The sequence below is a fragment of the Meriones unguiculatus genome, chromosome 11 (assembly GCF_030254825.1).
Source record: "Meriones unguiculatus strain TT.TT164.6M chromosome 11, Bangor_MerUng_6.1, whole genome shotgun sequence".
NCBI lineage: Eukaryota > Metazoa > Chordata > Mammalia > Rodentia > Muridae > Meriones > Meriones unguiculatus.
In genome coordinates, this window is record NC_083359.1 from 39145853 (window position 1) to 39168007 (window position 22155).

The 22155-nt window shown below is 51.1% G+C and overlaps 1 protein-coding gene across 2 annotated transcripts; it reads left to right on the top strand.

Annotated features, from left to right (window-relative positions):
- The first annotated feature begins 16409 nt into the window (after positions 1-16409).
- Msln (mesothelin) lies at positions 16410-21916 on the top strand. 2 transcript variants are annotated; one of them, XM_021637218.2, is made up of 17 exons: positions 16410-16507; positions 16618-16699; positions 16982-17025; positions 17366-17415; positions 17751-17871; positions 18319-18404; positions 18601-18730; positions 18827-19020; positions 19254-19344; positions 19438-19537; positions 19796-19974; positions 20064-20219; positions 20313-20455; positions 20535-20662; positions 20963-21057; positions 21440-21626; positions 21698-21916. In XM_021637218.2, the coding sequence occupies exons 2-17, from the start codon at positions 16621-16623 to the stop codon at positions 21784-21786; spliced, it is 1872 nt and encodes a 623-aa protein (XP_021492893.2). In that variant the 5' UTR covers positions 16410-16507; positions 16618-16620; the 3' UTR covers positions 21787-21916. The 2 variants fall into 2 exon arrangements, with proteins under 2 accessions (XP_021492893.2, XP_060219937.1); XM_060363954.1 differs by having other exon boundaries at positions 16481-16527.
- The last annotated feature ends 239 nt before the right edge of the window (positions 21917-22155 follow it).

A 22155-nucleotide genomic window follows, 5' to 3' on the forward strand; every position in this document is an offset into this window, starting at 1 on the left:
CACTCTCAGCTGCATAGCAAGATTGAGGCCAGACTGGGCCTAATAAATGAGACCCTGCCCCCAAATAGATGATAGGATAGGATAGGTAGGTAGATAGATACATAGATAGATGGATGGATGGATGGATGATATAGAGTTATTGTGGGTAGAGTGTTGCCGGGAGGGAGAAACCATGTGTGGAGGAAAGTGTGCCTGTTTCAAGCCTGTGTTCCCCAACGCTTCCTCCCATGCTGTCTTGGACGACACTGCTACAAAATTCAGAAAGAAAAAAGTGGAGTTCGCCCCTTCAGGCTGCAGTTTTCTGTGTTTTCCAAGTCCCAAAAGATACCCAGGTGCCTGTTGCCACCCTGAGGGCTTGCACAGGGGCAGGAGGGAGGCTGTGCTCACGGAGGGTCCTCAATCACCGGTCAGGAGCATCTTCCAGTTTGGCACCCAAGAGCTGTCAGGCAAATTGCTGGGCGGGGTGGAAGACAGCACATTCCACCTGTGTCAAAGGCCCGACTGGGTCAGGCCAGACCAAGTTCAGGACAGGTGGTATGCTCGGTCAGCCTCGTGCCCCACAGAAGGTGAAGCCCCTCTCACCTGGTCGCCCTCCATAGTCTCTGTGAGCTGGCACTATTTTGGTTTATTTGTGCTGTGTGTGTGTGTGTTTGTGTGTGTGTGTGGCTGATGTACTTGGGGTCTTGAATGTTCTTTCAAAGATTTGGCTCCATGGAGCTTTCAGAGGCACCTTCAGGGACTGTTGTCCAGTCAGCAGTGATAGGGTATATGGGGGTGTTGGTTGCTAGGCGAGCTCTAGAGTAGGATCTGCCCCGCCCCCTTTTTTTTCTGCTTCCCAGATGCCTGAAGGTGACAGGGCCAAGCGAAACCTCCAACATTCAACACCTCTCTTTCTCTCTTCCTCCTTCCCTCCCTCCATATCTCCTTCTTTCTCTTTGAGACAAGGTTTTGTATAGCTCAGACTAGCCTCAAACTCACTGTAGCCAAGGCTAGCCTTGAACTTGTGATACTTCCTGCCTTTACCTCCTGAGTGCTGAGATTACAGACAGGCACCATCACTCAGTTACACAGTCTTAGGGATTGAAGGCAGGGTTCCATGCATCTAACCACTGAGCCACATCCCCAGCTTTTTTCTCTACCTCTTAAATGTGTGTGTGTGTGTGTGTGTGTTTGTGTGTGTGTGTGTGTGTGTGTCTATGTCCGTGTGTCCTTGGAGGCCAGAAGATGGATAGATGGATTCAGATCCTCTGGAGCTGGAGTACAGGAAGTTGTGAGCAGAACTCTGGTCCCCTGAGAGAGCAGCATGCTCCTTTAACCACTGAGCCATCCTTCCAGTCCCCTTTTTTCTTCCTTCCTTCCTTCCTTCCTTCCTTCCTTCCTTCCTTCCTTCCTTCCTTCCTTTCCTTTTTTTTTTTTTTTTTTGTGATTTACCTCAGGATTTTGTTACAGCGATAAAGCTGATTGTTACAGTGGTCAACAGAGGCCTCTCCAGCACTCAGTCAGTTGGAGATGAATCAGCCTAGGCCCCTCATGGTTATGAACTCTCGAATCTTGTCTGAGTGGATATGAGGCCAAGGTGTTTCTTCCTACCCCTTCCTTATAACTTGAAGTGTAGGTACTTCCCCATGGGAAGGTCCCACTGGGGTGCTGGGCTCCTTATGAAAGGTGGGTCCCAAGTTGGAAAGATGGCTCAGAGGTTAAGAGCAATGGCTGTTTTTCCTGAGGACCCAGGTTCAATTCCAGCACCTACATGGCAGCTCACGACTGTCTGTACCTGACACCCTTGAATAGACATACATGTGGGTGAAATACCAATGAACATAAAATGTAAATAAATAAGTTTTTCTTTAAATGGGCTGGAGAGATGGCTCAGCAGCTAAGAACACTGGCTGCTCTTCCCAAAGTCCTGAGTTCAATTTCCAGAAACCACATGGTGGCTCACAACCACCTAGAAACGAATCTGATGCCCTCTTCTGGCATGTTGGTGTACATGCATACAGAGCACTCCTACCTTAAAAAGGAAAATACATAAATACATTTTTAAAAAGTGGGAAGCAAGAAAGACAGACATGCAGGCCCCCCATCACAAGGGTGTAGTATATTGTGGGCTCGGTGGCATGTCTGACAAGATAGAGATAAAGCAGTATTTTGTAGCAAGATTTTTGCAGTGGTGCCGGTGACATTGACCCCCATCGCCTCGGATCCTTTTGCTGAAGCCCTGTCTACCCCATCCACGCCCCGTGTCAAGCAAGTTTTGGTGATGGAGGCTGAGCGGAGGAGTTTGATTTGCTGGAAGCAGCGACTGCTGGGCATCATTAGTGGCATAATCAACACACGGCTCTGTCCTTGTGGGGCCGCTACATCTTGTCAACAGGTGGGATCCCAGCAACGGCCCCTCAGGAGCCCACACGCGCTGCAATTAGAGGCTAATGAGAGGCCTGAGTGGCTGCTCAGGCAGAGAGGTACTGTCACTGTGGTTTCTGTGCCCTGGCCTCAAGCCTCCCGCCAGCTGAGGTGTCTGCTTAGGACAGTGGTGACTAGGGCCAGCGTGTTACTCGTGCTCAAGGCTCTTCTGTTGTTTTTATTTTTACATTTATTTATTCCTATTTAAAAATGTATGTTTATTTGCTTGTTTGTTTGTTTTTCAAGATTGCCCCAACTTACCATTATGAGACAAAGAACCTCCAAAGACGCAGCTGAGCTTGTGTGTTGGCAATCTACTGCTGGCTTGGAGCCTGCCCTTAAGGTGGTTTGTTTCCCTGCGAGACTCCCTTGGAGAAAAGCCATTTTTTATTTGCAAGGGGCTGTCAGTTGGAGATAGCTTCTGGAGTAGGGGTGGGGATGTACGTCCACTTCTTTCAGCTCTCTTACCCCACCTACTACAGGCCTGTAAGGCCCCTGTGTGTGCTGCCACCGTCTCTGAGAGTTCGGATTATTCAATTTTTAAAATTACTTAGATTCATCAGGGCACGGTGGCACATGCCTGTAATCCCAGCACTCGGGGAGGCAGGGGCAGGTGGATCTCTGTGAGTTCGAGGTCAGTCTGGTCTACAAAGCGAGTCCAGGTTAGCCAGGGCTACGCAGAGAAACCCTGTCTCGGAAAACAAAAAACAAAAAATTACTTATGTTCATTTATTTATCGTGTAGATGTTTCTATGCAAACACCTGCATGCCTGCAGTGCACTGTGGAGGTCAGAGGACTAGGTACAGGAGTCTGATTTCTCCTTTCACGGTGTGGGTCCTGGGGGCTAACCACAGGCTATTAGGCTTGGCAGGAAGCCTTTACCTGCCAGACCATTTCACTGGCTCTCATTTAGTGTGTGTGTGTGTGTGTGTGTGTGTGTGTGTGTGTGTGTGTCATGCGCACACTCATGAACTCGAGAAGAACAACTTGTAGTCTCTTCTTTCCTTCTGTGTGCTTCCAGAGATTATACTCTGGTGGTCAGGCCTGACTATCTCACTTGCCCCTTGTTTTGGTTTTGTAACCCAGGTTATCCTAGAATTCACTCTGTAGCCCAGGCTGACTTGAACTGAGGCAGCTTTTCTGTCTCAGCCCCCTGAGTGCTGGGATTACAGGCACACACCACCATATTCAGGCCTCCTGGGGTTCTTGAGCAGGGCCCTCGTTAATAATTGCACACAGGCCGGGTGTGGTGGTGCACACCTTTAATCCCAGCACCCAGGAGGCAAAGGCAGGTGGATCTGGCAGGCGGATCTCTGTGAGTTTGAGGCCAGCCTGGTCTACAGAGTGAGTCCAGGACAGCCAGGGCTCTGTTACACAGAGAAACTGTGTCTCGAAAAACAAAACAGAACAACAACAAAAAATAGTGGCACACAAATGGTGTGTTTCCTGGATGACGCTCTGTGAACGCTGTGGGAAGGGATGAGGCAGCTGCGGGGTGCAGCTCATCCTACTGCAGAACTGAGAGGGGAGAGGTGCTCAGTTTGCTCTCATCGCCATTTCTTCCTCTGCACACACTGAGCAGGCCGTTTGTGGCACCGGGAAGGGCACAGGGCCACCTCCAGTGCCCACGGTAGATGAGGCAGCCTTGACGGAACTGCTGGGAGAGTGGCCACGATCTTCTCCTCTGACCTGTGCAGCAGGCAGGAGGCCCTGAAGCGGGTTCAGTCACCCTGCCAGCCCCACCTGCTACCAAGCAGCTCCTCCCCACTCCCCTGTCCCTGATGCATATGGCCTAGAACCTGGGCACTACAAAGAGTGCAGCAATAGCCTCCGAGGGCATAAGCAAGCCACAGGAGAACGCCTCCACACAGTCTCCTCATGTATCTCCCCTCATCTGGACACCCCATGCCCTTGTCTGGATTGTCACAGGTAGTATGGGCTCTTTGTTCACCCCTTAACCTCTTAAGTTTCCCTTTCCTGACACTCAGTGTCTCCGTGTTATCAGGGTAGAATGGGATTGTGGAGGGAGGGGGCAAGAGGGGTGCACTCTTATTAATCAAGGCATCCCACTTTGGTCCACACGTCTACTCCTGGGCTCTCCCTGAGAGGACAGAAAAGGTGAGCCTGGGGAGGCCAGAAAATGGTGTGGGATCTTCTGGAGCCAGAGTTCCAGGTGGTTGTGAGCCATCTGACGTGGGTGCTGGGAACTGAATGCAGATCCTCTGGAAGAGCAGGGAGCGCCCTTAGCCACTGAGCTCCAGGCATGCTTTTTTGTTGTTTTGTTTTGTTTGAGCCAGGAGTTCTCTGTGTAGCCTTGGCTGTCCTGGACTCACTTTATGGACCAGGCTGGCCTTGAACTCACAGAGATCCGCCTGCCTCTGCCTCCTTGAATGCTGGGATTACAGGCATGATTTTTGTTGTGGTAAAATATATGCAGCATAAACCCAACTGTTTTGATCATTTTTCGGTGCACTGTTCGGTGGTGTTAATTTAAGTACTTTTGTTGGTCATGTGACCACCCCCACCATCTGTTTCCAGAAAATTGTCATTATCCCACACAGAAACTCTGGACCCAGACCACAGCAACCCCCCATCATGCTCCAGCCTCTAGTGACTTCTGCAGGGTTTTTGTCTCTGGCCTGTCCATTTCATTTAACTAGGATCACGTGATGCGTGTGCCTCTGCGACTGGAGAATTTCCCTGAGCACAACGTTTCCAAAGCCAACTACGCTGAAGCACGTATGTCAGTCCCCCTCAGGGCTCAGTGTGCTGCTGTTAAGTACACCCACAGTAATGGCTCTCAGACTGTCTCCAGTTCCACTGGTATGTATATATGTGTATACAGGCTTTTCAAGACAGGGTTTCTCTGTGTAGCCTTGGTTGTCCTGGAACTCGTGCTGTAGAGTAGGCTGGCCTCAAACTCACAGAGATCCACCTGCCTCTGCCTAGGATTAAAGACATGCACCACTACATCTGGCCATGGTTTTTAATGTCCACATACATATTTACCACTGAATAATATTTTTATTTTATTTTTGGTTTTGTTACAGGGCCTCTCAGTGTAGCCATGGCTGTCCTGTAACTCCCTCTGTAGACTAGGCTGGCCTTGAACTCAGAGATCCACTTGTTTCTGCTTCTTTGAGTTGCTGGGATTGAAGGCATGCACCATCCCACCTGGCTTGAGTAATATTTTAGAGCTTTACTTTAAATTATGCTCTGTGCATGCAGAGGCCAGGGCGGTTGGATCACCTGGAGTTGGTGTTACAGGTGGTTGTGAGACACAGGACATGGATGCTGAGAACTGGACTCAGGTCCCCTGCAGGAGCAGTATGTGCTCCCGACCGCTGAGCCGTCCCTCCAGCCCCCTGAATACATATCCTGAAAACATTTTTATTTATTTATTTATTTCATATGGATGTGTGTTTTGCTCGCATGTGTATCTTGTGAGTGCCAGCTGGGACACAGAGGTCAGAAGAGGGTATTGGATCCCCTGAAACTGGAGTTACAGATGCCTGTGAGCCACCATGTGGGTGCTGGGAATTGAACCTGGGCCCTCTGCAAGAGCAGCCAGTGCCCTTAACTGCTGAGCCATCTCTCCAGGCCGAGGACCTGAGTTCATGTAAAAGTCAGATGCAATGTGTGAGTCTGTAACTCCAGTTGGCCAGGAGGAAGTTTATGGACCAACTGGTCTGGTGTACGGAGCTGAAAAACCACAAAGAGACCCTGATTCAAAGAAGGCAGAAGGTGAAGACCTACACCTGAGCTTGTTTTCTGATGAGCGTAGCTGTTTATGGGGCCAGGGCGGCGTTTCAATACCCGTCTACAGTGCGCATGGGCCAGCCCAGAGACTGGCCGGTCCCCTCCATCGCTAATCATTCCTTGTGTTGAGAGTAGTTACAGGCTTCTCTGGATGCTTTCAATGTAGAGTTAAACTGTTGTCAATCCTAGTTACTCAGGGTGCTATAGACCCTTCCAAGCCATCGCTCTGCTACCCTCTCCCTCTAGCCCTCCCCTCTCTGCTCTCTCCCCCAAACTCTTCCTAGTCATACTGCTTTAGCTGTAGCAAACAACTTGTATTTGTTGAGATGAAATCTAACCCCCACTTCCTCCTTCCTCCTTCCTTCTTCCTCCTTCCCTCCCCCAGGTTGGTCTTAAACTCCAGGGCTCAAGTAATCTTCCTGCCTCAGTCTCCCAAGTTGCTGTGATTATAATAAGTACATGGCATCAACTTACATCTAACAACTTAAATTTTTTAGGTTATTATTTTTGATTATGTTTATGTGTCTGTGTGTGGGGGGGGTCATGTACACATGAGTGCAGGTGCTTGTGAAGCCAGAGACACTGGATCCCCTGCGGCTAGAGTTACGGGAGGTTGTGAGCCTTCAAATGTGGGTGCTAGGAGCCAAAGTAGGGTCCTCTAGAAGAGCAGTGTGACTCTCAGCTAATGAACTACCTTTCCAGCCCTCTAACAACTTCTTTTTCCTCCTTCCTTCCTTCCTTCCTTCCTTCCTTCCTTCCTTCCTTCTTTCCTTTTGTTTTATTGAGACAGGGTTTCTCTGTGTAGCTTTGGCTGTCCTGGAACTTGTTCTGTAGACCAGGGTGGCCTCGGACTCAGAGATCCCATTAGAGACCTGTGCCACCATGCTCCAGCTCCTCTGACAGCTTCCTACAGGTGTGGTTGTTCACTTATTTTCACGTGATGGAAGCTAGGACCACACTTTTGCTAGGTAAATGTTCTACTGCTGAGCCTCACTTCTAACCCAAGCTGGATTTAATGACACAGACTTTACACATAGGAAAATTCACCAACTATCACTTCAAAGGGGATGTGTCTCATTGCCATTCAGTGAGAAATGTCACATTTCCTAGGTAACTTTTTTGAGACAATATAGTACACTGTAGCCTAGGCTAGCCTAGAACTCACAGCAACCCTATTACTTTAGCCATCCTAGTACTGAGATTACAGTCCTGTGATAACTTCTTTGATCTTTGGATCACTAAACTGAAATGTTGAAAAAATATATATATATATTTTAAACTGGGTTACTGATTTCTTTCTTTTTTTGTTTGTTTTTCAAGACAGTTTCTTTGTGTGCTCTGGCTGGCCCGGAACCCACTCTGTAGACCAGGCTGGCCTCAGATTCAGAGAAATCCACCTACCCCTGCCTCCTGAGTGCTGAGATTAAAGGTGTGTGCCACCACCACCCGCCTTAAATTTGAGACATATGTAGTGTTCCCCATGTGGTCTGTGTTGGTGAGCCCATGTGTGTGCTGAACTAAGAGCAGCGGGTTCTGCTTTGGTCAGCAGCGTCCTTCTGTGCCTGCTGGTAAAGGTCACCCCATGTCTTATGTAGCCCAGGCTGGCCCCAGACACCCAGTCCTCCTGCTTCCTGCTCCCTGGGTCCAGAGATTACAGAAGTGGACTGCCGCACACGCCTTCTTTTACCTCTCAGTCCCTGTCTTTATCCTAAACCCTGTCTCTTACTGACAGTGCACAGATAAGCCTCACCACCTCCTGATATTCCTGCCAGTTAATGTCTGCGTTAAAGATTTTTTTTTTTGTACTTTTTGAGACAGTATCTTATTATGTGGCTGAGGCTGGCCTCCAACTTGTGATTCTTCTGCTTCAGCTTCTTGATTGATATATATATTTTGGTTTTTTGGTTTTTGGTGGTGAGGACCCAGCCTGAATGTGCATGAGTGTTTGCCTGTAGGTATGTTTGCTGTACATTGTGTGTGCCTGGTGTTAGCAGGATGCAGAAAAGGGCCTTGGGTTCCTTAGAACTGGGGGTGTGGATAGTTGTAAGCAGCCATGTAAATGCTCGGATCTGAACCCAAGTCCTCCGCAAGAACAGCAAGTGATCTTAACCACACAGCCATCACTTCAGTCCCTGTCCCCCTGCTTCTAAGGTTTTAAAAAGTTAAAAAATCGAAGAGGATGATATTGGCTATGTATGAAAACTGTCCCTGAATCTAGGTTAATTGGCACACAGTGGTGTCCCTGGCAAGGTTCCATGACTGTGCTCCTATCACTGCGGGATGGAGCTGTAGGGATGGGCTCACTGTTTGTCTCGGCTGCCCGATGCCCACTGCAGATCACGGGAGCAGCACAAACAGCAGCATGCTGAGGCCACAGGCTCCCGCCGTGGCATCTCTGTTACCAAGTTACCAGGGCTCACTGTATGTGAAGGAGAAGCTGGCTTTTTGGTGGACTGGGGCTGGTGCTGTTGGTCAGAAGTGAACGCTTGCACAGCATTCAACAAGCCCCAGGGTCTATCTGCATCGACACAAAACAAACAGAAATCAGATGGCGAAGCACTGTGTTTAGGCTGTAATGACACGACAGCTGCTATCATCACAGGAAATGTTCCCACTCTGCCGGAAGCCAGTCAGAAAAATTAGAAAGTTTAAAAATAGAACACATTATCATAGCGGAATATCTTCACAAAAATAAAAATTAAAAAAAGAAAATGAGGCTACAACCCAATGACATTCCTCTGTAAGTCAAGCAAGAAAAGTTAAGACTGCAACACTCAAGGAGGTAAATCCAGAAGACAGAGTTTTGCTTATGAATATTTCAGCTGTTCTGAGGGAGAAGGATGGTGGGCCCAACTTCAACAGTTGATTATAGGGGGCTAGAAAGCTGACTTGGGGAAGGATCTTGCAAGCACATGCCCCAGAATCCATGCAATGCCAGCACTAGGGAGGGAGAGACAGCCAACTGAAGCAGTGAGCCCCAGGCAGTGAAAAAAACCTGCCTAAAAATAAAATAAATAAAATAAAATAAAATAAAATAAAATAAAATAAAATAAAATAAAATAAAATAAAATAAAATAAAATAAAATAAAAAAGTTGGACAGGCAAGATGGCTCAGCAGGTAAAGGAATGTGCCATCAAGCCTGATGACCTGAATTCTGTCCTTGGGAATCTCATGGTCAAAGGTGAAAACAATCACAGAGTCTTCTCCCACACATGTACTACAGGCACACACACACACACACACACACACACACACACACACACACCACAGAGTAATTTTTAAAAATCATCCAGACTAGCCAGAGCTACTAGTGTATCCTGTCTCAAAACAAACAAGACAAAACCAAAACCAAAGATGGGTATGGTGGCAAAAGCCTTTGATCTCTCAGACAGAGGCAGATGGATCTCTGTGACTTGGAGGCCAGCCTGGGTCTACAAAATGAGTTCCAGGACAGCCAGAGAAACCCTGTCTCAAAAAACAAATAAACAAAACCAAAAAACAACAAAACAATGCCCCACCACCAAAACCAAAAACAAACAAAAAAAAAACAGTCAACCAACCAACCAGATTAAAAAAAAGAAAAAAAAAGCAAGGTGGGTGGTTGTCTTCTGGTTCCCACATAGCTAAACATACATGTAATAACACAGAACTCTGGAGGCTGTGGTATGAGGGCTTCAAGGTCAAAGCTAGGCTGGCTACATAATCAGACCCTGTTTCCACAAGCAACAAAGAAACAAATGCAAGGTAAATGGAAGCAAGAAATTTTGAATGATTTTCCTTGGCTCCTAGGGCTCCACGGAAGTTCCTGGACCAGGCAGCCCATTCACTGGAGGAGTCCTCGTCTCTAGGCTGAGTTGGGAGGTGAAGGGGAAAGAGCCTCTTGGTAGGGTCTGAAGAGTGACAGGGTGTGGGAAGGGATTCAGAGGAACCTGAGCGGGGTCTGATACTGTGGCTACTGCCTTCAGCTGATGTCCGAAGAAGTGTGGAGAGACTGAGGGGGCTGATCTACGGAACTGGGAACTGGGAAGTGTTTTTTTTCATGGTGCCCTTTTGTTTCTCACTGTGGTTTTCCAGCGAGTTCCCTGTGAGAAGTGTTCTGAGCGCCTCTGTGTTGTTGAAGTCAACTGTGCGTTTCTGCCTTCACCAGTTCTGGTATCTTTTGTCAGAAGTAGATACTGAATAAACGCTCGACTTGCCCTCCCAGGGAGCAGGTCAGAGGCTTCACAATGGACCAGGTGTGCTGGGGTCCTGCCACCAGGGCCCGGGGAATCTCCAAACAGGAAGGAGCGGTGTTATCCAATATTGAATGGCCTTGGGTATCAACAACTTCAACATCAATATTTCTTTTCTTTCTCAGCTTGCTATGTAGTTAAACACATGGCAGTTCTCCTGCCTCCCACTTCCTGGTGCTAGGATTACAAGTGCGAACCACCACACCCAGCTTACAATGATCTTCAGCGAATTTAACGTAAGATCACAAGGGAAAGCTGTACTACTATGAGAAGCATGCACTGTGCTGTGGAAATTCCTTCTCTAGGGAGATGTAAACAATGTTCACTCCTTCCTGATAAGGTCCCAACCACGGACCAAAGTGGCACCCTACCACAGTTTACACTGCAGGAATCACCAACCATGAATTTATTAGGCTTGCTTTTCTTTCTTTTCTCTTTCTTCTTTCTCTCTTTTTCTTTCTTTCTTTCTTTCTTTCTTTCTTTCTTTCTTTCTTTCTTTCTTTCTTTCTTTCTCTCTCTCTCTTTCTTCCTTCTTCCCCTCTTTTCTCCCTTCCTTTTCTTCCTTCCTTCCTTCCTCCCTCCATCCCTCTCTTCCTCTTTCTTCCCCTCCGACCCCACCCCCATCCCCTCCTCCACATGCACAGATAGGGTTTCTCTGTGTAGCCTTGACTACCCTGGAACTTGCTCTGTAGACCAGGCTGGTCTCGAACTCAGAGATCCATCTGCCTCTGCCTCCCAGGTGCTTTATTAAGCTTTCTTAAAGAGTATGGATGAATGGAGCCCCTGTCCCCTCCGGGTCATTCTATCTCTCCCTTCTTTCATAAGATTCCCTGTACTTTGCCCAAAGTTTCGCTATGAGTCTCAGCATCTGCTTTAATACGCTGCAGGGTAGAGTCTTTTAGAGGCCCTCTGTGGTTTCTTGTTTTCTGTCCCGTTCCCTGTTTTCTCCCTCTTCTGATGTCTATCCCATTTGCCTTTCTGAATGAAGATTGAGCATCTTGCCCAGGGTCCTCCTTCTTGCTTAGCTTCTTTAGGTGTGCAGATTTTAGTATGATTATCCTATATTATATGTCTAATATCCACTTATAAGTGAGTATATACCATGTGCATCTTTCTGTTTCTGGGATACCTCACTCAGGATGATCTATTCTAGCTCCCACCATTTGCCTGCAAATTTCATTATTTCCTTGTTTTTAATTGTTAGAGCAACAGAAACAAAAAATCTGGGCCCAGGGGTCTTTTCTGAGACTGATATTTCAACCAAGGACCATTCATGGAGGCAACCTAGAACCCCTGCACAGATGTAGCCCATACCAGCTCAGTCTCCAAGTGGGTTCCTAGTAAGAGGAACAGGAGCTGTCTCTGACATGAACTCAGAGGCTGGCTCTTTGATCACCTCCCCCTGAAGGTAGAGCAGGCTTACCAGGCCACAGAGGAAGACAGTCCTGATGAGAACTGATAGACTAGGGTCCCTATCAGTGGACTGGGGGAGGGGTATGGGAGGAGAAGAGGGAGGGGAACGTGGGAGGGGCTACAGCTGGAATACAAAGTGAATAAATTGTAATGAATAAAAAAATAAATGAAAAAAAGTATGGATGAGAGATTAGGGTAGGAGTGTGGGTGGTCCTAGAGCAGCTGCAGTGGAAAGCCTGCAACCAGCATGGCTGACAGCTCCTGCACAGCCACAGAGATGGGACACCCCACCTCAGTGTTAACCTTCCACAACCCATAGCGCTCCGAGGCCTCGTGCAGTTAGGGCACGATTGCAGAGAAGCGGAGGGACACTGGATACTCAGGTGAGGGAGGGTCCAATGCCACATCTCACACTCTCCTGTGAGGCAATGTCAATAAGCCCGATGATGACTGCTGCTTGCAAGCAGGCGCAGTTCATATGATGACGATGGCGGAGGTCCTATGCCTTGGAGGTGTTCTACAGCATCATGGGAGATGTACCGTGGAAGGGTGTACGGTGGCAGTTTGTACTGTGGCAGTTTGTACTGTGGGATCACGAGCCTTGGAAGCATGAACTGTGGAGGGATCTGCCGTGGTCGCCATCACTTCAGTGACTAACCCTGCTGGAATTACGAAGCGCGTGCTTTATGTCCATCCTGTGTAGTCAAGGTTAAAACAAGCGGTGACTCGCGTTCTAGTGCACACGTGTGATAGGCGTTTCATTTAGGCTAAAACTGGTTCCTCAAAGCAAAGCCAGAAGGGTGTATTCACATTTCAAAGCCCGTTCACGAACATGAACCTAGGAGAAATGTGCCCCAGTGAAGAAGCCTGTAAACCCCCCTCACAGATCAGTAAGAACAAATGGAGCATTTTGATGAAAAGAATTAATAACTTTGTTATCGTCACCTTTATTTAGTTATTGTGTGTATGTGTGCCACGTAACCTTCTGGAATCAGGTCTCTTTCTCACCCTGTGATCCTGGGGATTGAACTCTGGTCATCAGGTTTGGTGACAGATGCTCTTACCTGAGGAGTCATCTCTCTGGCCTAAGCAACAATAACTTGGGTTTCTCTGGCTGTCCTGGAACTGACTCTGTAGACCAGGCTGGCCTCGAACTCAGAGATCTTCCTGCTTCTGCCTCCTGAGTGCTGGGATTAAAGGTGTGCACCACCACTGCTGGCCAAGTAAAAACAGCTTTGACATCAGGGAACATGAGTAATCCCAGCACTTAAGAGGTGGAGGCAGGAGAATCGAGTTCAAGGTCATCTCTGGCTCTTCATCTAACTTGAGGCCAGTCTGGGCTACCTGAGGTGCTGCCTCAAAAAAGAAGAACAACGAGGCAGATGTGGTCGAGTCTACCTTTAGTCCCAGCAGAGGCAGGTGAATCTCTGTGAGTTTGAAGCCAGCCTGGTCTACAGATCGAGTTCCAGGCCAGCCAGGTCTATGTCAGACCCAGTCTCAAAAAACAAGCAGGGTGGCTCAGCAGGTAAAGATTTGATGGCTGGCAACTTGAGTGTGCCCCCTGGGCCTCACATGGTAGAAAGAGAGAACTGAGTCCCAAATGTGACTGTAATTTTGGAGAACCGAAGAAAAATGAAATAACCGATATAATAATTAGTATATTTTGAATTGCATCAATACAAAGTGTGGGCATTGTCCCCCACCTTATTACACACGTTTGTCTGGGATTTTTCAGTTGTTACGTCTCTGTTGATTTTTGTAAACTGACTCTTCTACCTGGCAGCCTTGTTGAGTTCTGGGCAGATTAGGGTTGGGTAGAATAGAAAAACCCATTCATGGAAAAGGGTCAGAGGTGGGACCTGGGTAAACTCAGTTCTGCAAACAGAAGGCTTTTGTAGGTAGCTTTTGTTTGTGTGTGTGTGTGTGTGCGTGTGTGTGTGTGTGTGCTGGGGACACAGGGCCTCCTGTGGCATGCTGTACCACTGGGCCACAATCTAGTTCTTTGTGTAGGTATTAAAAGCCGGGACAGACTCCATTCTGGGTATTGGCAGTCATTAATTATAGGAAGTGTTGGAGGGGAACTGGGGCCTTTTACTTTCAAGGTCACTCCATTAAGTGGGGACCAAGGGCCGAGAAGGATACCATGGCATTCATGGTGGCTCTGTTTCTAAATACCAACCAGGGCTAGGTGCGTTGAGTCCAGTCATCCCAGCACTGTGGAGCCAGTGGCTCTGACCCGGCCTTGGGTCTGCGTTTTGAAACCCCTCACCTGCTCACTGCTGGGCTACAGTGGTGTCCACAGCATGGCTTGAATCTGAAAGCATCTAGAAGGTGATATGGCTTGGCTGTGTTCAGCACCCTGCTCCTAGAGATGAGCGGGTGTCCTGCTGGGGGTCCTTCTCTGTCTTGCCCTGTAGCTCTGGCGTGTGGTAGCTGTGCCCCCCCCCCCCCCCGCTGGAAAATAGGACAGCAAGAAGGAAGCCCAGTCTGGTTCTCCCCTAAGGTGAAGGCTGAGAGCAGTCCTCTTCCCCCACATGATTCAGGCCTGGCCCAAGGCCGTGTGCAGCCCTGTACAGGATCCTCACCCACACATTCCCAGGGCATGAGAAGCTTCACTCCCAGATGCCTGGGCCAGGACTCATTTGTTCCAGGGACAGCTAGAGAGGCTGTACCATCGGTCCACACCTACTTCCTAGAAGAGGAAATGGAGTCAGAGAAGACCAGCTCAATAGTGTTTTCACGAGTAGGGCCAGCCACTGGGGACTTGGAGACCTGGGGGCTTTGGTGGGTGCAAGGCCTCCACACTCAGACAAACTGAGCTATAGGCAGAGATAAGGACTCAGCCATCTCCCACCCGGTCAGCCGCTTTCCCCTTGCTGGACACAGACCATCGGCATTTACCAGGAATGCAGACTGGTCCACACCCTCTTGCCCCAGCACACCACACCACGCTCTGCCTGGCTCTGTTACAGCCCTTGGAGACCTGGACAAGGGGCCGCTCTCTCTATTTTCCTTCCCCACCCACGGCCTGTAAGTCTCGAGCCTACAACGGTGCTGTGTTGACTGCACATTCATGGCAAGAACCAAAGCTGCCCTCAGCCGGTGGCCCTGTGTTGAGGACCCAGGCCTGGCTTTTGATCCCACCCACCCGCACCCAAGCCTGATCGTTGCAAGGAATGTGGTCTGACTTCATTTCCTGTCACTCAGGGCCAACCCTAGACCGGGCTGGAGGGAGGCTGTGATTTTGTGCTGCGACCCCTCCCCTGTCCAGCTAGGGGGAGCTGGAAGGAGGACATCGCCCTGCCATAGACTCAGCCACTTCACCTCACGCTCCATTCTGAGGAGCTTGTGGTCTGCTCAGAGCCACCTGGGGAATACGGGGCGATGTCGCCTGCAACGAGGGAAAGCCAGAGTCAGCTCTCGTGCCCAGGTCCCATCTTAGAGTCCTACACAAGACCCAAGAATGGCCTGGCATACAGTTGGTGCTCGGCAAATGTGCAGCTGACAAATGAGAAATGGATGCCTACAGACGCTGATCATGTACGATAAGGAGAGGGATTCACCTGAATGACTCTCCTGTGTTCCCCCACCCCTGGGATGGGATGCCATGACACCATGCCAGTGGAACCACTGTGGGTATTTGTTTCACACTGAGATGTGTCTTTGGCCAGAGCTGAATGGGCACCATATATACAGAATCTTGGATTCTTTGTGACTATAAGACAGTGGCCCCCATTTGTGCCTCTTAGGATGTGGGTGTGAAAGATGCAGGTTCCAGGGCCCACAGCTGCCTGCAGAGGCAGGGCCCACTAGAATGATAGGCAGGTCCTGACTCACACAGGGCTGGACGGCAGCTACCGTCTCCTGGGTTGAGGGGAGTCACTGAAACACGTGTCTCGCCTGGGCTCACCCACCCTACATAGCGTCTTCTGGTCCACAAAGCCTGTTCTGCCTGCTCTGGGACTTCTCAGAACAGGAGCCTCCTGGCCTGTGGGGTCCAGGGCTCCCCAGACATTCCCTGCTGCTGGGCTGGCCAGACAACTCAAACATTTGAGCATGAGAAACCCACATTCTGAGCGATGGGCGGCCTAGAGAGGCCTGAGGCAAAGTCAGCTGGAATACAGCCCCACACCTGTTTAGGGAGACAGTTCTCCAAGGAACAGTTCCTGCCCACCCCATCCACAGAGCTCCTGAACCCCACCCCACAGGAGAGACACATGGATCCTTGGTGCCCACTTCTCCACCTGCCGTTCTGACCAGGTCAGCACTTGAAAAGAGCTCAGAGAAACCATGTCACCCCAAGGGACAATGCCTCCCTGAGACAGCATTGTCAGCCTGATGGGGCCCCATGTTTGTGCAAATATTGGATACCTTTAGCCCCGTGCCCCAGGGGAAAGAGTGGCCCAACACAGCCCCAGCCTGCACCACTCAGCGCACCTGATACAAACAGGGAACCAGTGACAGCCTGAGCGGAAGACAGCCCTGCCTCCCTGTACTAGTCTTTCTGTGCTTCCCTGCCCTGGAGGATGGAGGATGGGCTCAGCTCTGGTGGGCTGGGCCTCCTAGCCGAGGTGCCTGACTGACTCAGACTCAATGCTCCTCCCTGAAAAAAGGGCTGGTTTTCCCAGGGGTGGGCAATCGGTCAGTGTAGAGAGTCTGCCTGTAGACACTACTGCAGGTGCCCCAGAAGTTGGACAGGTGCTTTCCCAGGCCCAGAGGTCCCTCACTGACCCCAGACAGTGGTGTGGGGTGAGGACTGAGGGCTAGGACAGGTGTGGGCATCAGAGCCATTTTTTTTTTCCCCACAGACTATGGCCTTGCCAACATCTCCACCCCAGGGGTCCTGTGGAAGCCCCATCTGCCACTTTCTACTGCTCCTCCTTAGTCTTGGTGAGTATGGGGTGGGCTGATCACCAGGAGGGGTAAGGAAGCCCAGGGCTTTCATAGGTTGGGACCTTGGAAGAGGCTCTCCTGCCCTTTGCTTTCTGCTTGGACTATTTCTAGGTTGCCTGAGAACAATGAAAGACCTGGAAAGGCTAGGCTATATGATGCAGTGGGGAGCAGGGGCCTTAACTCTCTGTACATCCAGTGGAGTATGCAGAGAGCCGGGGCCAGAGAACGCCCATTTCTGCCCTGGCCTCTCTTCTAGCTTTGTGTCCTTTGCCCCTCCAGGGTGGACGCCACTTCTGCAGACCCAGGCTACAAACACCAGCCAGGTGAGGTCCCCTGGCGAAAACAAACGGATTTTCTAGTCTAGCCTTGCAGCCATGTTTTCTCTACTTTACACATGGATACATACCATCTCTTAGTGCTAGTTTTCGAAGATGGCTGTTGACTAGAGTGTTCCTGAGCCCAGAGAGCGGCAGAATCCCGGCTGCAGCTGGGCCCTGAAAGGAGCTGAGTTGGAAAGCAGGGCCACACCTGGGTGTTAGGTCACAGGCCTCAGAAATAGCCAGACTCAGGCAGTACCTGACCCTTGAAACAGTTGAGACCAAGCTCTGAGGGAAAGAAGCACCTATCTGCTTGGGGAAATGTCAGCCAGCCCTTGTTCCCTAGGAGGTCGCCTTCCTCCATGCTGTACTGACCGACACCCCTGACTTGGCCAGGTGGGTTCAGCAGCTTTTGGGGTGCCCAGGAGCACCCCAAAAGGGATGAGTAAGGGATGAGTAAGCAGGTGCCAGATATCCAGGTTCCCAAAATTTCATGCTTTAATGGCGTCTGTGTCCTGTCTGATCTCTCTACTCGCCTCCCTCCCAACCTGGACGACTCAGTAAGGTTAGGGAAAGGCTGTGTTCCAGGGCCCAAGTGCCTTGCCTTCCAGGTGGTCACTTGTCCCAGGGAGGGCCACCTGAACTCCAGGGTCATGAAGGGAGGGTGCTCTGGGCAGGGAAGCACTTCTAGAGGGGCAGTGTCGGGTTTAGACGCCCAGCCCTGTCCCCAGCCTCCCCACAGGCCTCTTTCTTGGCCTCACGTGTGATGAGGTATCCGGCCTGAGCACGGAGCATGCCCAGGGGCTGGCTACGGTGGTCAGACAGAAGAACATCACACTCCGGGTGGATCAGGTCAGTACCCACCTATAGCCCTTGGGTGTTAGGAAGGGGACACACTATGGCGGAGAAGTTGGTGACTAGTTTCTATGATACCACTGCTCACCTTCACAACAACTCAGGTGTGCATATGAATGCCCCCCACCCCCCGGGACTGCTACCCTTCCTTAGAGACCTTGCATCATCTTTCAAGGCTCTGTCCTCAAAACATGGTCAGTGGTGGCATGACTAAGGACAGGGAGAGGGAGGCCAGCCTGACTAGCCTATATGGACTTCAAGATCAAGGCAGACCTATCCCTGGCTCTCCACACAGAGGGATGTTCATGCCACAGGCTGTGCGTGCGAAAAGAGCCAGGGTACAGCATGTGGCATGTAGGGTGGAATAGAGCTAGGATGCCCCAGGCCATCCTTGAGGGCTGTGGCCTGGAACATTCTGAGCCGCGTGTCCTGGTCTCCTGGTAGCTGCGCTGTCTGGCACGTCATCTTCCTAAGCGCCTCACCAATAAGGAACTGGACGCCCTCCCACTGGACCTGCTGCTCTTCCTCAAGTAGGCCTCAAGCTGGGAACTTGGTCTCAGCCCTCCACCCCTTGCCTAGCCATAGACTATGATGTACAGTGTGACTGGGTGGCTTTGCTAGTGAGGCGCTCAGTGGAATGTCTGTGTGCGTGCCCACGTGTGCTTGTGTGTGTGTGTGTGTGTGTGTGTGTGTGTGTGTGTAACCAGCATACCCACTTCTCCACAGCCCAGTCATGTTTCTGGGGCGACAGGCCTGTGCCCACTTCTTCTCCCTCATCTCAAAAGCCAATGTGGATCTGCTCCCACGAAGATCTCTGGAGCGCCAGAGGCTGCTCCAGGAAGCTCTGAAATGCCAGGTCTGGAATGGCACGGTCTGGTAGGAGTGGAGACAGAGCACAAAGGGGGCCTGGTTGTTTCCCTAAGGTGCTGAAGCTGCCTGGCTGTGTGTGCAGGGCGTGCATGGATTTCAAGTGAGTGAGGCAGATGTGCAGGCTCTTGGAGACCTGGCCTGTGACCTGCCTGGGAAATTTGTGGCCAGATCTGCAAAAGCCCTGCTTCCCTGGCTGGCACGGTGCCGTGGACCTCTGAGCCAGGGCCAGGAAGAAGCAGTCAGGGAGGCCCTGAGGAGCGGAAGAGCCCCGTATGGGTGAGTAGGAGGGGCTTAGCATATAGGTGACTCTATGTGAGGACAGCCATAGCCAGCCTGGGTTTCCCAGGGCTGGGCCTCCCCAGCTGTACCCTGTCAGGTCTTGTTCCCCAGGAGGCTGCACTTCTTGACCTCTCAGCACAGGACTTGTCTGACCCAGTTCCTGTTTTCCTGGCCTCTGTCTGGGGCCACATTCTGTGTCCCTGAGCTGAGCCCCTGTTTCTTCTGAACAGCCCCCCATCGAAGTGGTCAGCCTCTACCCTGGATGCTCTGCAGGGCCTGCTGGTGGTGTTGGATGAGTCCCTCATCCACAGTATCCCCAAGGTATCCCTGCTACCCAGCACAGCATCCCTGCTTCCCAGCCTGGCTTTGAAGCTGCTGGGCCTTGAGACTCAACTTACCATGCTCCATCCTCAGGATGTCATAGCTGAATGGCTGCAACGCATCTCCAGGGACCCTGTCTGGCTGGGGCCTAAGCTGACTGATATGCACCCAAGGTTCCGGAGGGACACAGCGGGTGAGCCCAGAGTCATGTCTATTGGGTAGCAGTCTGAGATAGGACAGTAGGGATAAGGGGTCTAGCATTGTAGAGCTTCGTTTGCGCCGACCAGTGGCCATTCCTGGCTCCTCAGCTTGGTCGCTCATAACTTCAGAGGGTGAATAGAATTGCACCATTTTGTCACTGAGTAAACTGAGGCCATTGTGTCATGGTAGGTGTGGGAGGAGGGAGAGTTGAGAGGAGCACACCGCCTCTGACTCTTGCCTACCCCTGCAGAGCCAGCCTGCCCTCCAGAGCGGAAGCCCAAAAAGGTGGATGAAGACCTCATCTTCTACCAGGATTGGGAGCTGCACGCCTGTGTAAATGGCAGCATGCTGGCCAGCCAGATGGATCTTGTGAATGAGCTTCCCTTCACCTATGAGCAGCTCAGCATCTTCAAGCACATACTGGACAAGGTACTTCCTAATGGGCTCCCATCCGTCTGCTGTATCCAGGACAATGGTGCTGGGAGTTGCTCTGGCTCTCATGGTCCCTTCTTCTATAGACCTACCCACAAGGCTACCCTGAGTCCCTGATTCAGCAGCTGGGCCGCTTCTTCCAATACGTTAGCCCTGAGGACATCCACAAGTGGAATGTGACCTCACCAGACACAGTGAAAACTCTGCTCACAGTTAGCAAAGGACAAAATATGGATGATCAGGTAACATCTACCCCAGGGGACATGTGGCATGATGGGGGAGGGGGAAATGCATCTTTTCCTGCTCCGAGGCACCTCAGTGGCTTCTTCCTACAGGTGATTGCCCTGATTGCCCGCTACCTCCGGGGAGGAGGCCAGCTGGACCAGGACATAGTAAAAGCCTTGAATGACATCCCTTTAACCTTCCTATGTGACATCAGCCCCCAGGACCTGCACTCTACCCCCTCCAGTGTTATTCGGTGAGTGCTGGTGTGCTCTGCGGGGCCGAATGGATACTCAGAGCTCCCTAATCACTGCCATGGCCTACGATGTCCCCAGGATGGTTGGGCCTCAAGACCTGGACAAATGCAGCCAGAGGCACCTGGACGTCCTCTTTCAGAAGGCCTGCTTAGCCTTCCAGAACGCGAGCAGGCCGGAATACTTTGAGAACATCAGGACATTCCTGGGTAAGTTGAAGCACACACGAGGGGTGGACACAACAGCGGCACTACAGTCCCCACAATCCTGTGCCAAGTCCCACCCTCCCCCTGCCCCACCCAGGGTGTCCTGTGCATATGTGGGATCTGACACTGGTGACTTTGGCTTCCCACCCCTTCTGACTCCGGTATTCCAGATGGTTGCTGAGCATAGAAGGACCTGGGCACTCCCCAGGGAGAAGGCAATCTCTGAGAAATTGAGTGTGCTATAGTCGAGGGTGGGGCTGCATTGTGCTGGGAGTTTTCAAACTGGGGCCCCGACACCTGCAGGTGGGGCCTCCACGAAGGACCTTCGGGCCCTCATCCAGCAGAACATGGGCATGGACTTAGCCACGTTCAAGAAGCTGCAGGTGGATGCGGTGATGGTAAGTGGAGGTGGGAACTCGGGAGGGAGGGGCTGAAGATGGGCACTACAGGAAGTGGCCAGGCTGTATGAGGAGAAGGGCTTGGGAGTGTGTGGGGCTCCTTATGTGGAACGGAGGGCCTTTTTGTTGGGTAGAGACTCATGAGGGAGACCTCGTGTGAAGCAGGGATATAGGAGGGACAAGAGACAGGACTTCATGAGGAGGGGTTGGAGCTTATGAGGGGGAGTTTGGACAGGCTCTGCGGGAAGATGCGTGGCCTCATGTAGGGCCCCGTGTATAGAGGGGCTGAGGTATTGCGGGCTGCGGTTTACTCACACTGCTCCCTCCAACCTTCTGGGGGGGGGCACCTAGAGACCCTGATGGCTCCCCCATGCTCTGGCAGGGGCTGACTGTGGCTGAGGTCCAGAAACTTCTAGGGCCACACATCGTGGACCTGAAGGCAGAGCAGGATAAAAGTCCTGTCCGGGAATGGCTCTCCCGGCAGCAGCAGAAAGACCTGGACAGCCTGGGTCTGGGACTTCAGGGTGGCATCCCCAATGGCTACCTGGTCCTGGACCTCAGTGTCCGAGGTAAGCTGGGTTGCCCGTGGGCAGAGCTGGGGGAGGGAGTCGGGAGTTAGAGTTGCTCTCTCTCCTTGCAGAGGCCTTCTCCAGTGGAGCCTCACTCCTTGGACCAGGATTTGTATTTGCATGGATTGCAGCTCTGCTCCTGGCTTTGGGTCTGAGCTGAGACCACCACCCCTAAGGCTCCTGGCCCTAGCCCTACTTTGGGGCCCCATCTTGACCAGGAGAAAGTCCAGGGGGTCATTGCCAAAGCTTGAGGACTCTTGAACCCAATAAACAGTGGCGTGTGCCCCTAAGACGTCCTGTAGTGTTTCCAAGACCAGTCGAGAGAATGACCTTGGAGTTTCTTATGATCACACAAACACAGCTCCCCTCATTCATCCCTCCCACTGTTGAAGAAAGAGGAATGAAAAAATGGACCCCAGGCAGGGGGTAGCTATTCAAGGCCTTCCTGATGTGATTGCTGACATCTCCAAGGTAGTGGAAATCCTGAGACTCCAGCTGAGGAGAGTGGGAGGCCTCCACGGTCTAGGTC

Coding starts and splice junctions, on each gene's coding strand:
- Msln (XM_021637218.2), top strand. CDS start 16,621: ATGGCCTTGCCAACATCTCCACCCCAGGGGTCCTGTGGAAGCCCCATC. Junction 17,872..18,318: donor TCACACTCCGGGTGGATCAG/GTCAGTACCCAC, acceptor GTCTCCTGGTAG/CTGCGCTGTCTGGCACGTCA. Junction 19,345..19,437: donor TCATCCACAGTATCCCCAAG/GTATCCCTGCTA, acceptor CTCCATCCTCAG/GATGTCATAGCTGAATGGCT.